Below are 14,391 nucleotides of genomic sequence, written 5' to 3'. Positions count from 1 at the left end.
GCATGTGGGCACCTCAGCCTGTGGGTTGAAGAGGGAGCAGCTGAGGCCAGGGCGGGGAGCTGGCTGGGCTGAGGGCCTGACCCATCTGAGCTTGTTTGGAAAGTCTGGTGGGAGCAGAGGGAGCCAGGGCAGTGGGAGTGACCAGCTGGGGCCTTGCTAGCAGCTGGGTGAGCAGCTCATTGTGGCTGTAAGTGGAGCTGGTCACTGGGATCAGGGTCCAGCCAGGTTCCCCAGCGAGAAGTGGGTTAGCTGGTAGGTCCCAGCTGCTTCCTGGAGCTCTAAGCGAGGGGCTGCGGAAGTCTCTCTGAACTCTCTCCAAAAACCACTTGTCCAGATGGGAAGGACTCAGGTGCCAGGGCTCTCCCCAGACACACCACATCCCAGCCTTGCAGAGGACAGGCTGACTGCAGACCACTGACCAGTGGGGCATCTGAAATGGCTCTTCTGGGTCTGCCTTGCCTGGAGGCCTGGGCAAAGCTAAGGTAACAGCTTCAGGGTCAGTGCCTGTGTTTGGGAGGGGCCAGAGGACCCCACACCAACCATAGAATAGAAATTATTGTCCAACCTCACAATGCCCTCTCTGTGGGCATTCAGGCCAGGCAGTGGACGTGGCAGCCCTCACCATCAAGGGCCACCTGCTCCCCCGTCCAGGCTGGTTCCAAGCAGAAAGAAGGGCTCTAGTGGCTTGTCAGAAACAAGAGCTTCGTCTAGATCCCGTCTAAGAAATCGACAGGGCCGATGGTAGCCGCCGGTTTCCTGAGCTTGCGGGGGTGGCAAATGGGGGTCTTCTGTAATCCTTTACTGATGGATTAGATGGTGGGGCAGATCTCTCAGGAGCGAGGGATGACCTTGAGAAAATGTGGATGTCAAAGGAAGAGAGAAATAATCTCCCTTCCTCACACTGCTGCCAATCAGCCTTCTCAACGCTGGAGCAGTTGCTGGAAACTTTGCTGCTGTTACTCCCGACTCGGGAGGCTGTAGCATTTGACTGTGATAAGAAATTGCCAGGCGCTTTCTAATTACAATTATCATCATCGTGGATGTCTCTCTTAATTACTTTCTTATAATTAGCTGTTGCTTTTTCCTCAGCATTTGTGTACTTTGCAAATTTGCTGACATTTGAGAGCCCCCAAAATAGGGACTTTTGGGGAGGAGGACAGAAAGGCGAGGGAAACATGAGAGGAACCTGTTCTTTTCAGGCAACCTGATAAATTCTGGGGCCTTTGCAGAAAGAAATTGGGGAAAGCAAAAGATGGACAGGACAGGTCACTTTCTGAGCTGATGGGAAAGAGCGGGAGTGTGGATTTAGGGGTTGGGGTTCGTGGAGGGTCTCCAAGTGTTAAACTTTGGAGGAAATATTCCTGAAAAGTCCCCAAGGCTGCCATTTCTCAGGCTTGGGTTTCATTTTAGGAAACGAGGCTGGGATGAAGCACACTCTTGTTGCATCCATTTCGGAGTTAATTAAATGGCTCAGGTCAGGAGTAGCTTGATTTTCCCCAAAGCTAGTGATGTGTTCTGAGCATCCCTGCGCCCTAGGGGGTGGTTACGAAGTCGTTTATGCTCCTTGACCAGATGGTTGGTTTTCACTGTCTGTTTCTGTTCTTCCTCCCTCTCTCCCCACACCCTGCAGCCCTGTGTACAGAGGAGTGTGTGCACGGCCGCTGCGTTTCCCCGGACACCTGCCACTGTGAGCCTGGCTGGGGAGGGCCCGACTGCTCCAGTGGTGAGTCTGGGGTCTTTGGGGGTTGGGTAGCCCCCCAGCTCTGGCTTGGGTGAGGCTGTGCCGTGTGCCTGCTGAATCCTTTGTGTTGGGCTGGGGCTGCCTATGTGAGTGTGGGCATCAGGGAGGACACATACCTGCGGTTTAGTACATGGTGGGACTTGGGGTTGAGGGCTCTGGGGGTCTGGGGGTTCTGTTTCTGGGGGTCTGGAAGGGCACTGTGTTTCGTGTGTATGGGGAATTGTGGAGACATCTGTACAACTCTGACAAAACACCTCTAGATATTGTCTTTGAGGGTTGAAGTGAAATTGAGATGCCACCCAAGGGTGCAGACCCAGGAGGTCACTGTGAGCAAAGCCTGGTCCTCAGCTTTGCTGGTCCAAAGGCTCAGTTTTGTGGGTGCTCAGAGAGGCTCAGGACTGATTCATGAGATTGGTGGGCATGGAGATGCCTCTGTGTCCCCAAAGGTAGGAGATGGGACACTGGTAGGGGCAGGTCACCATGTTCCTACAGCTCTCTGGGCAGACAGTTCGTATTCTTTGGGGAGAGGCTTCCTGGTGAGCATGGAGTGAGGCGGATGCTCTTGGGACTGACCTAGTGACCCACAGCAGCACGGTGCATCGTCTCTACCATGGGGCTGGCCACCGAGAGAGCGGGGTACATTCGATAGCTGCTCGGGGAATTCTCTGCCAAGAGCCCAGCTAAAGACAAATCCTTTCCTTCTGGTTCATTTCCCTTAAATACTCACAGATGACACCCTTTTCTTTGCACATTTTGCAATCAGTGGTTGGTTAACATGGTCTTATTTGATTTTCAAAGAGGCCTTGATTGGTGTTGAAGTCCAGTTTTCTTCCTGCCTTGAGCTGGGGTAGAGTGTCTTTTTTATTGTGCCTCGAGTAGATAACAAAGCTAAGCTGATGTATTAGGAGTCTAACCCCCATTATGACCCATCTTTGGGAGCCACCTCCCTGCTCCCTGTCCCATAGTGACTGCAGTGGTCAGGACTACTTGGAAGGTAATGTTGGGTCCACCTTGGCCCAGTGTGGTGCCCTTGCCCTTTCCCACTCTCTCTGCTGGGATGGAAACATCTAGTTATGGTCCTTTTTTCCGAAGGCCTTGACCAGAGCCTCCCTGTCTACCCAGTGCATGAGAACCTACCAGCCAAAGCAAGGCTGTTGGATGTGGTTTTGTTTTGAGCCTGGTGGTTGTCTTGGCTCGGGGAGTCCAGGATCTGTTTGGGTGCTCATGAGACTCTCTCCGATGCACTGGGACCCCCAGTGACCATAGTGGCCTTCTCCTTCCACCTGTTTCACTTCTTCGAGGTGGCCTGCACTGAGAAACAGGGCCAGGGACTCCTCCAGACAATGAAAAGTAAACCTGAGTGACACATGAGTTACAGGAGTGTGTTCAAGCAGGCTTTCTGTGGACTTGAACTATGGGAAATATATTGGCTGAAATGTTGGAGAGCTTTTTTCCCCTTGTCCGTGTTTTGTTTTGTGTAACTTTGCTTACAATGAATCTTTGATGAAGAACTATCTCACTTGGATTAGGTGAACCCTGCTGGGACAGGTCTGCTGGCTGCTGCCGGATTATGATGTTGAAGGCAGCCTGTTGGAGGTTGAAATACAGCCCGTGTCCTGGGGGCCCTGCGTGCCTATAAATCACCAGTCAGGGCAAGTGTGTCTGGTGCTCACTCTATGCTGGACTGTGCTGGGCAGTGGGGTGGGGTCTTTCAGATGTGGTCTGTGTCTCTCAGCGCTTCCAGTCTAGTGAAAGAGATGGCATGAAGGCGGCACTCGATGAACAGGACTGGGAGGTTAGAGTAGGTCTTGCCCCCAGAGTGAGTTTACCAAGCACTTAGGGAAACAGCCTTGTTACTTTGCAGTACAAAACTGGGCTGCCTAATTCCACCCCCTAATTCAGGCTTCAGACTTGGTGCTGAGCAACCCACAAGCTGTTTCCTCAATTGAATCCACCCTCATGGGTTGAAGAGCCACCAGCCCTAAGTCTACTCAGAGGCATGTACCACCAAACCCATAAGAAGTCCTAAAAGACGGGTTCCAACCCTGTTTCAAGGGACAGCAGCATTGAATTAAGGGGATTCATAGACCCTTGCTCTCACAATCATTCAGAGCAGTGAATGTTTAGATGCCCTGCCAAGAGCTTTCCAACATCTGCTTACATCCCTCCGTTAGCAAGGAACTCACTGCCTCCTATGGAAGCACATTCTGACTGTTGGAAAGTTTCCCCTTCTATCAAGTGGAAATCTGTCTCGAGCTTCTACCAGTTGGTTCTCACTTATGATAAAGGCCAGGCTAGGGTGATGGATCACTATGACCCTCATGCCATGTCTGGAGTTTCTCCCAAAGAACTCAGTGGACAAGGCCACAGACTGTGTGGGAAGATGGTCATCTCAGAGCAGTTGATAATAGCCATTGTGGCCACTTTGAGAAGAAATCAGAATCCCCTTCCATGAGTCTGCCTGTCAGGTGTTGGAAGACAGCGATCACTTCCTTCTCCAAGTTTTTATTCTCCAGGCTCCTTTGCTTCTCACATGACGTGGTCTGAACTGCCTTCCCCATCTGGTTTCTCTCTGTTGGCTGGGCCTTTATTCCTCTTAAACTATCATTCCTAGATCTGACCACACAACTGCAGGCTTATATGGAAAAATAATGATAGAGATAGGTACTTATTGAATTTTACTATGCACTGGACATTTTATATTCTCATTTAGTCTTCACAATAAGCCTATGGTGTAGGAATTATCATTAGCCCCATTTTACAGATAACAAAGTTGAAGCACAGAAAGTTTAAAGAACTTTCATCAGACACACAGCCAGTAAATGGTGAAACTGGGACTATCAACCAAGCAAAAATCTGGGTCCTAAACCTAACTCTTTTTTTTTTTTTTTGGTGAGGAAGATTGGCCCTGAGTTAACATCTGTTGCCAATCTTCCTATTTTTGCTTGAGAAAGGTTGTCCCTGAGCTAACATCTGTGCCAGTCTTCCTCTACTTTGTATGTGGGATGCTGCCACAGCATGGCTTGATGAGCAGTGTGTAGGTCTGCACCCAGGATACAAACCTGCAAACCCCAGGCTGCGAAGCTGAGTGCATGAACTTAACCACTACGCCACGGGGCCGGCCCCCTGAACTCTTAATTATTATGTTCTCTTTCCTTTTGTATGCTCAACCTCTGTTAATACAGCTTAAGGTTGAAATAGGTCTTTGATGAGAAAACATAGTTGCTCAGAAGGGAAAGGAGAGATCTGCTTGAAAGATGTGGCCCCAAGATATTGTTGTGGAGGTAGATGTATCAGCCATGGGGCACAAGTTGTGACTAGGTTTACTCCAAGCAATCGGAGCCTGCTTGCTATTGTGCCATTGGATGCCTGTCTACCTGTCTGTGCTCTGCAGTGACTTAGAGTCTTTTTGGGGCCTGTGCCCGTGGGATAGATGTCCTGGTCAGTGCAGTGTATATCTCTGGAGATTTGGGATCTCCATATGAATATATGGTATGAATGGGATCCATCCATATACGTGTCTATACATGGGACATTCTTGCAGGAAGCCCTGATTTTTGTTTAATTGAAAGCATCATTCTTTTTTTTTTCCCTCCCCAAAGCCCCAGTGTGTGGTTGTATATCCTAGCTGTAAGTCCTTCTAGTTCTTCTATGTGAGCCACCTCCACAGCATGGCAACTGACAGACGGGTGGTGTGGTTCTGCAACCGGGAAATGAACCTGGGCCGCCGAAGCGGTGCGAGTGTCGAACTTTAACCACTAGGCCATCAGGGCTGGCTTGAAAGCATCATTTTTGTTGTTGTTGTTTTCTGATTTGTAAATTATATGTGTCACGTTAAAAAAAATTCAAACTGCACCAAGCGTGTAAACAAAAAGGTGAAACACACACCCCCTTCTGGCATTCAAATGCTTGCCCTCCCTGGTATTTCTCTACACGTTTGCACTGAGAACTAGACCTGTATACAGCTTTTAATATTTAGATCAAATGTATGTGCTATTCTGTAACTTGCAGTCATTTATGTCATGTACTCATTTCCTTGTCAATAACATGAATCTCCCTTTAAATTTTTAATGGCCTTATAGAATTTCGTTCTATGAATTACCGGAAGTATTTCACCAGTCTCTTGTTGATGGGCATTTAGGTTGTTTCTGATTTTTCACTGTTTTAGTCCCATCATCCTTTATCCAAGATCCTTGGGGTCAGTTGGTTTCAGAATTTAGATTTTTTCAGAGTTCAGACAGGTATACGGTGACTATGTCATATATGACATATACCCCCAGTGGGGTCTGGGCAGCACCCTGGGATGAAACATGGTCATATTTCTGAATTGCCATATGACTAATCACATCTAGAGACATATAGACAATATATAACCACAAATCTGTTCCATCAAGATTTTACCTCTAAGTGAATTTTGGTGCCGAACTTTTAAAAACAAATTTCTTTTGGACTTTTTAGGGAGTTTTGGATGGTGGACATGTGGATGAGGGACTGTGGCCCTGCGTAAAAATGCTGCAGTGATTCTTCTTGTGCATCTATCATTGCCCACTTGTCCCAATTTCTTCTTAGGATCAATTCCGGGAAGAGGCGAGAGGGTTATAAAGATCCATCATCCCGCAGCCTGCCCCTGCCCTGCCCTTTGTGGCTGCCAAGGGATTTACGACTTTGAGAGTCGTAAAAGGGACAAACTCAGTACTGGGGTGGGGGTGGGGGACTTTCTATTCTTTATAGGCTTATACCCCCACAGCCTAATTTCTTTAAGGCCTGGCCTAATTTCTTTCTGCTCCATAAAGGAAGTGAGGTGATGCTGATTTGCCTTGGTGTAAACATGTCAGCTATTGTGGATAATTTCGAGATGTTAGATGAACCAGTACGGGGAAACGGAGTAGCTGTGTGATTGGTCATAAACCTCCATCCCATATAATAATGAAGAATAAAAGAATGAAACAGTTTACAGTGAATAAAGACGACAGAGTGACTCTTACTAAATTGCGCTCATCTCACAAGTGGAGATAAAAAGAAAAAAGTTTTCCTATATTGAATATCTAGCTTTTTAAAGTAATTAGGAATATTAAAGCGCTGACAATGATTGAGATAGAAACATTATTCATAACTTTTATTTCCGCACTGGGCAATGATCCAGTATATTTCATTTATGAGGTTTCAGCTGTAAGGAGAAGGACGTGAGCCAATTCCTAAATTAAATATGTCCTGTTAACTTTTATAAATGATACCCAAGAATCAACTTGGAAATTTAAGCCTTCATTGTATTATTTAATTATTGTATTTCTTGGGTCCTGCTTCCCTGCCTCCCCTCCCATGGTGCTTTGCAGTTTGGGTTCTGGGCCATAGAATGGTGTTTTGGTTTTGGTCTCAGGCCTCAGCAGAAGGGCTGGGGTAGATGTGAGAGATAAGCCTGCTTCTCCATGTTTCCACCGTCTCTCACATTCTTAGATTCCACTGAACCAGTTTTATCCACGTGCAGGGAGAGTGGAGTGCAGGACGGTACAGGCTCACTACACAGAGTCTTGCTGTCTCGTGAAACCGCCCCCCAACCCCCGTGCTGGGCACGAGGCAGGACTGCAGAGCAGGCCTGAGTCATGAAGGCAGCAGGAACCACGTTGGACCACCACCAAGAGTAGCTTCTGCCAAGTCAAATGTGTTCTTGTCTTGAAAGGTGTGTGGGACCCCCTGGCTGACTCGGCTTTCAGCTGTCCTTGCAGATGAAAATAAAATGTTTACCAGCTCAGAAATATGCCCGCACTCCTAAACTAGCCTGGGACACTTTAGGTCAGTGCTTTTCAAGCTAAGGCATGTGTTTGCTAGAGATGTGTGTGTGTGGTAAAAGAGACATAACATGAAATTTACCATTTTTACCATTTTTAAGTATACAGTTCTGTGGCATGAAGTACATCCACATTGTTGCACAACCATCATTACCATCCATCTCGAGAACTTTTTCATCTTCTCCAACTGCAACTCAGTACCCATTAAACACTAACTCCCCGTTCCCCCCTCCCCCAGCCCCTGGTAACCACCATTCTACTTTCTGTCTCTGTGAATTTGACTACTCCAGGAACCTCATATAAGTGAAATCATACAATATTCGTCTTTCTGTGACTGGTTTATTTCACTTAGTGTAATATCTTCAAGGTTCATCCATATTGTAGAATGCGTTAGAACTTCTTTGCTTTTTAAGGCTGAATAATATTTCATTGCGTATAGACCTCATTTTTTTTTATCTGTTCATCTGTCAATGAACATTTGGGTTGCTTCCACCTTTTGACTATTGTGAATAATGCTGCTATGAACGTGGGTGTGCAAATATCTTTTCAAGTCCTTGCTTTCACTTCTTTTGGATATATACCCAGAAGTGGATTGCTGGATCATATGGTTATTCTATGTTTAATTTTTTGAGGAATCGCCATATCTTTTTCCACAGCATCTGCACCATTTTACATTCCCATCAGCAATGCACAAGTGTTCTAATTTCTTCACATCCTTGCCAACACTTGTTATTTTCTGGTTATTATTTTTTTTATAATTGCCATCCTAATGGGTGTGAAGTGATATCTCATTCTGGTTTTGATTTGCATTTCCCTAATGACTAGTGATGTTGAGCATCTTTTCATGTGCTCATTGGCAATGTCTTCTTTGGAGAAATGTCTATTAAAATCATTTGCCCATTTTTAAATTGGGTTGTTTGTTTTTTTGTTGTTGAGTTGTAGGACTTCTTTATATATTCTGGATATTAATCTTTTATCAGATATATGATTTGAAACCATTTTCTCCCATTCTGTGGGTTGCCTTTTCACTCCAATAGAGTCCTTTGATGCACAAAATTTTTAATTTTGGTAAAGTCCAATTTATCCATCTTTTCTTTTGTTGCCTGTGCCTTTGGTATCATATCCAAGAAATCATTGCTAAATCCAACATCATGAAGTTTTTCCCCTATGTTTTCATCTAAGAGTTTTATAGGTTTAGCTCTTACATTTAGGTCTTTGATCCATTTTGAGTTAATTTTTGCATATGATGTAAGGTAGAGGTCCAACTTCAGTATTTTCGCACATGGATATCAAGTTTTCACAGCACCATTTGTTGAAAAGATTGTTGCTAAAAATTCTTGAAGCTATAGACATTAATTTTTTTCACCATGTAATGGTACATTAGTTATATGATAAATAATTTAAACATTGCTCCTTATATTAAAACAAATACAGATTTATTATAGAATTAAATGCAGAATTAGCATTTATTAAAAAAAACAAAAATGTGATAATTTGAGTTTTTGGTGGGCCTTTTGGGGCTATGCCACCAGGCCTCCCTGGGGGCAGGGCTATTTTAGGGGTGAAGGATGAGAAGCAGTAGAAAAGGCAAGAAGATGGTAATCAGAATTAGACCTCCCAGGGCTGGCGACTGTTTGCAAGGATGGTTTAGCGAGGGATCAGGGCTCGAAGCCCTTTCACCACTGCGTTCTTGGGGACTCTGTCTTCCCTCCAGCATTCTGGGCTGCCTACAGTACCGCCACTGTCTATGCCTGGGCTCCTAGGCTCTGAATTGGCATAAGGCCTCTAGCCCAGCCCACACTACCTCATCTTGGGTGTTCCAAGGTCTCTGCATCTTTCCACAATGCTCGGTGCTGATCCTCCAGAGCTGTGAGTCATATGAATCTCATATTGCTGTGGCTTGGGCATCCTGTTTTCCTGAAGATCTCTTCACATAGCTTTCATATATCCATGTATTCCTGGAATGGAGTGCTAGGAAGTATGGTCTAGGATCCCAGAAGTGAATTTCTGGTCACTGAGATCTCAGGATTTAACCTGAAACCATTGACTCAAGAGCTGGGAGGGACCTCAGAAATTGTCTGGTCTACTGCTTCGATTTTACAGATGGGCAAACCAAAGTCCAGAGAAGGGAAACTGTTTGCCCAAGGCTACCCAGGGAAGCAGTGGCAGAGCTGTAACTTGATCCTGGGTCTCCTGACTCCTATGCCTTTCATCTCCCACCAGCTTCTGAGAATTCGGAGCTGGAGTTGTCTTAGAGGCAGATGGGTCTCATTATATCAAAGCAAACAGGCCCAGTTGTTCTACAGGCTGTTGTGCAGGTGACCTAAAGGTTCCAGACGATCCTGGTTTCTTCTCCACCAGGCCTAGAAGACAGAGATCATGACTACAGGTCAGGCCATGGCGCTGGAATCGGGGATTTCCAGAGCGGTCCACCCTGCCACCTGCCTGGCTTGGAAAGCGCATCAGGAAAGAGTCTCTGTCTCAGGGGCCCCTGGACACGCTTCTCACTGATGAACATGGAGATGTCACAGTTTGGCAGCACAGGACGTGGGTACAGAGCAAAGGTGTGGGATGTGGGCCAGGGTTCCTGCCTCTGTCCGGGGGCAGGTGAGGGGCCCGAAAGGAGATGAGCAGGGCCGGAAGGGGGAGTGAATGTGCCCGGCCACAGAGGTCTGCTGGAAGGGCCACTGCCGAAACTTTGGGGATCCTTCAGGGAGGGAGTAAGGAGCTCGAGCGCAAGTAGTGGGGGGTGGGGGGAGGCGGTCAGAAAAAGCGTGAGGGTCCACAGGGTCTGAGGAGGAAGGTGGACGGGGATTCCTGCTCCCACTGTGCGCAGATGCGTCACATAGATTGTCTCATTTACTCTCTCGGCAGCTTGGAGAGGTCATGTGTGTTATCTCCAAAGCTCAGGAAAGTGGAGGAACTTCTGATATTCACCCAGCTAACAAGTGGCAGATCCAGGATTAGAACCCAGAACTTGTGTTCTTTCCATAGCTCCATGCTGCCACTAAAGTCCTGTGCCATAACACATAGGAAAGCTGGCTTCACGTCATACCTCTGCCTGGGGGACCCTAGCTAAGTCCTTCCCTCTCTGTGGGCCTCAGTTTTCTCATCTGTAAAATGAGAAGGTTAGTGTGGATAATCCAGCTCTAAAATCCCAGGATGCTCTGTTTCTGGGTAGTCAAAGTCCAGCATTGTCTCACCTAATCAAGGGCCCTGGTAACCTTCCCGCTGACCTCTGAGAGAGGGAGTTTCCTCTCCCCCATCCCCATGCACGGCCCTCCTGTGATTCTCTCTTCATTCTGGGACCTGGAAAAGGAGTGGGGAGGGGACAGCTATGGGTGGGGACAGCCATGAGTGGGAGAGGCCTCATGACTCACATCCTGGCATCCCCCAGGTGGGGGCTCCTGGTGAGCCCTGGGTTGCCTCATCTAGGGGTGGTGGTGTGCAGAGGGGCGTTGTGCCAACCAGGTGGCTGCAGCTCTCAGGTTGTTTTTTCACTGCACCAAGCCTGCTGTCAAGGTTAAAGCAACTTCAGATGAATTGCCACAAAGCAATTACACTTGCTGTTCCTTACGTGCCGCTCTGCCCAGCCCGCGGCCCCTCACGGAACAGCCTGGGCTGCCTTCTGCTGGCATCTGGTGTGCCTGTGGGCCTCCCCAGGAGAGTGGGCTCCGTGTCAGCACCGCCCACTGGGGCGCAGTCACCATGACGAGGACAGAAAGGAGCTGTGGATGTGGCAGCAAATGCCTTTTCAAGGTCTGTGCGTAAGAAGAGCTGTTCACCCCAGAATTCTAATTTTGAACAAAAAAGAATTCAATAGCTAGGGCCACCAGCCTCATGATGTCCTCTGTCCCTTGAGTTCCATTCAATGTGCATTTATTGAGCACTTCTCAGAGGCCTACCCTGCCAGGGGTCCAGGGCTGCAGGGAGGATTTAGGGATGAGAAGGGCAGAGCCCCCATCCTCAGGGGACTTGGAGCGGAAGCCAGAACCACCAGTACAGAGAGGAGGGAGGAGGAAGAGTCCAGGGAGAGAGAAGGCTCTGGCTTTTCCGGGGGGGGCTGGGAACTGACGGCTCAGGAAAGCCATCATGGGAAGGTGGAGGAAGGAAGGAACCAGGTGTGTGCCGTGGTCCCATTACAGATGAAGAAACTGAGGCACAGAGAGGTTAAGCAATGGCCTGAGTTCCCACTGCTGGTGAGCGTCAGAGCCAGGTCTGCCTGCCTCTTTCCACAGGCCACGAGGTAGCGAACTCAATTGTGAGGAGCCTGTGCTGGAGGCAGAAAGGGACCAGGGAGAGGGTTAAGAGTCCTCGGGGGCTGGGCTGCAGGGGAAGGACAGCAGAAAGGTGATCCGCTGGCCTCTGTCCATCTCTCCGTCCATGGCCATCACCTCCCCCCACTCCTCCTCCCTCTTTCTGAGACATCCCAGCAGCGGCTCTGCTCTGGAAGCCGTGAGGAGGCTTGTTTCCTCCCTTCCAGAGTATCTTCCAAAGGTGTCTCCCAGGAGAAATGGGAAATGGGAGGGGGCAGATGCCTCATGGGGGCCCAGACCACTGTGGGGATGAGGATGAGTCTGGGTGGGCAGTCTGTGGAGACCCCAGAACACAGAGCTGAAGGCAGCTGGTCCCCCTGCCACATTTCTACCCTTGGACCGGGTCATGTTCCTGTGATGACGGCCACCAGAAAAGGAGGAGAGACCTTCTGAGAGCCTCCTTCCCAGGTCCAAGGGAGGCTGGCCATGGGGCAGAAGGGGGCTTGGGGCCACTGCTCCTCAAGCTCCTTGAGAGAGGGCAGCCTCCCAGGGTTTCACCCCTTCCCCCTCTGCCCCTCTGACTACGGGACATATTGGGACCAGTCTCATCAAAGCAGGGTCAGGGGTCAGGCAACGCTCTGGCATGTGTGGCCCATGCTGAAAGTCAATTTTTGTACCTGAGAAAGCCAGAAGTTGGATAGCCTGGAGTCTGTGTGTGAGCTGTGTGTTCCAGGGGGCTGTTGTAGGGTGGGGGAGGGAGGTGCATTCTGCCCAGCTCAGCTCAGGCCATCTGCTCCCTGAGAACAAAATTAATAAATAAATGACATGCAGGGAGTCTCAAGAACTGGGGAGAGGGAGGAGGGTGGGAGGACCCGCCTAGAATGTGACAAAAGCAGAAACGAGTGGCAGGAGCCAAGCTGGCGTCATCGTGTGGGGCTGGCAGGCAGTGCTGCCACCCCTCCCCGGCCCCATTCAGGCGTGAAAAGGACACTTCCCCACCCACCTACCCATCCAACACACACGGCAGGTACTTCCAGGGTGGGTGCGTGGGCTGGGTCTCCATGGGAAACACGGCTCCTTGGGGAAAGGAATCACGAACTGCTCCCACCTGCACCCCAACAGCCTAGAGGACTGGCCTGGAACTCTGACAGGGAAGGGGAGGGAGGAGGTGCAGCCTCTCTGGGGCCGAGAGGGGTCTGCTAATGGCAGGTCCAGCTCTCCAAGACCTACCCCTGCCCCCGAGGACTTTCATTTCAGTCCCAGTCAGCCCAGATGTGGGTTGTGCTGGGCGCCACGCTGGGGATGGACGTGACCATCTTGTTTCATTCTCCCACTGCCGCGTGAGGTGGGGATGACAATCCCTGCTTTGCAGTTGAGGAAGCCGAGGTCCAGGGAGGTTTAGTCATTTTCCAAGGTCGCTCAGGCCTGTTTCTTCCAGAATGCGGGGCTGTGGAGGAGGCGGCATTGGAGGCTGAAAGGGAGGGAGGTCTGGGCTTTGCTCCTGCTTAGATTTCTCTCCTAGCTCATGCCCAGCACTCACTCTACGTGCTGTCCTCTATTAATTCGTATTAGTATCCCCATATGTCAGATGAGGAAACTGAGGCTCAGGGAGGTTAATTCCTGGCCCAAGGGCACATGGCTAGTGAGTGGCAGAGCCAGGATTTGAACTGAGGCAGTCTGTCTCCGGAGACCACACTTGCGACTCTGGTTGACACTTTTTTATAGGGCTCTCTGCCTTCCTTTTCCAGCCCTTCCCACAGTTAGGAGGTAGGGAGGTGGCTAAAATGCAAACCGATCATGTCACTTCCCTGCTCCCCTTTGCCTGCCAGGAAGTACCCTAGCTCCTCTGCCAGGCCTTCAAGGCTCCTCTTCAAAACTGATGCCTGCCCAGTTTTCAGCCTCATCTCCCATCGCCCCACCACCACCCTTCCTCCCCGAGGTCACATCTAGTTGGAGAAATGGGAAAGATGCTGAGAAGACAGAGCTCCAGGAAGGGTGAAATTTGAAGTTTCAATCATCAGGTATGGAAAGAGAGGATGTTCCAGGCAGACAGACCCACATAAGCAAAGGTGCTGAATAGCGAGCAGCTCCATGAGGCTAGAGGAGAGGGTGCCTGGTGTGGAGGAGTGGGGACCAGGCTGCACTGCTAGGCCAGGCCAGGAGGTGTGGTGCTCTTATACCAATGGCCTAAGGAGCTTGGACATTATTCCATGGGCCATGGGGAGCCCCCTGAAGGCTCATTTTGCATCAACTGAGTCTGCATTCTTTCCCAGTAGGGCAACCTCCTAACTCTTTCTTCTCCCAAGTAACCTGTGACCATGTGTGGACCTAGGTGTGGGCACAGAGGGCACGCTGGAGGCTCTGATCTGCCCCTTCAGTCCTGGCAAGTCCCTCCAGGCCGGCTGGGCCATGATCTCCTTCCCCTGTCCCTGACTGGAGGTAACTGAAGAACACATGGCAGGCTATCTTGGCGTTGTATGGGAAGCAGATTGGATAGGGGGAGACCGCCATGATTAAGAGTTGGTGAATGGATCTGGGCAGGGGGTGGCGCACAGAGGCCAGGTTGGACGTGTTCTGATACCCTTCTGCCTCTCTGGCCAGACCAGGG

The 14,391-nt window shown here is 49.4% G+C and overlaps 1 protein-coding gene across 17 annotated transcripts in view; it reads left to right on the top strand.

Moving 5' to 3' along the window:
• Positions 1-14,391, top strand: part of MEGF11 (multiple EGF like domains 11) — a 337,099-nt gene that overhangs the window by 161,006 nt on the left and 161,702 nt on the right. For 16 of the 17 annotated variants that reach the window (XM_058541898.1, XM_058541888.1, XM_058541895.1 and 13 more), the window contains one exon: positions 1,631-1,723. The exons of the other annotated variant lie outside the window; for it this stretch is intronic. In XM_058541898.1, the coding sequence (XP_058397881.1) occupies positions 1,631-1,723 (93 nt within the window). The remainder of the gene's footprint in view (positions 1-1,630; positions 1,724-14,391) is intronic. 17 annotated transcript variants of the gene reach the window in all.

Source organism: Diceros bicornis, chromosome 5 (assembly GCF_020826845.1).
Source record: "Diceros bicornis minor isolate mBicDic1 chromosome 5, mDicBic1.mat.cur, whole genome shotgun sequence".
Taxonomy (NCBI): Eukaryota; Metazoa; Chordata; class Mammalia; order Perissodactyla; family Rhinocerotidae; genus Diceros; species Diceros bicornis.
Note: the sequence above shows the minus strand (reverse complement) of the source record. Positions and strands in the feature narration are given on the sequence as shown.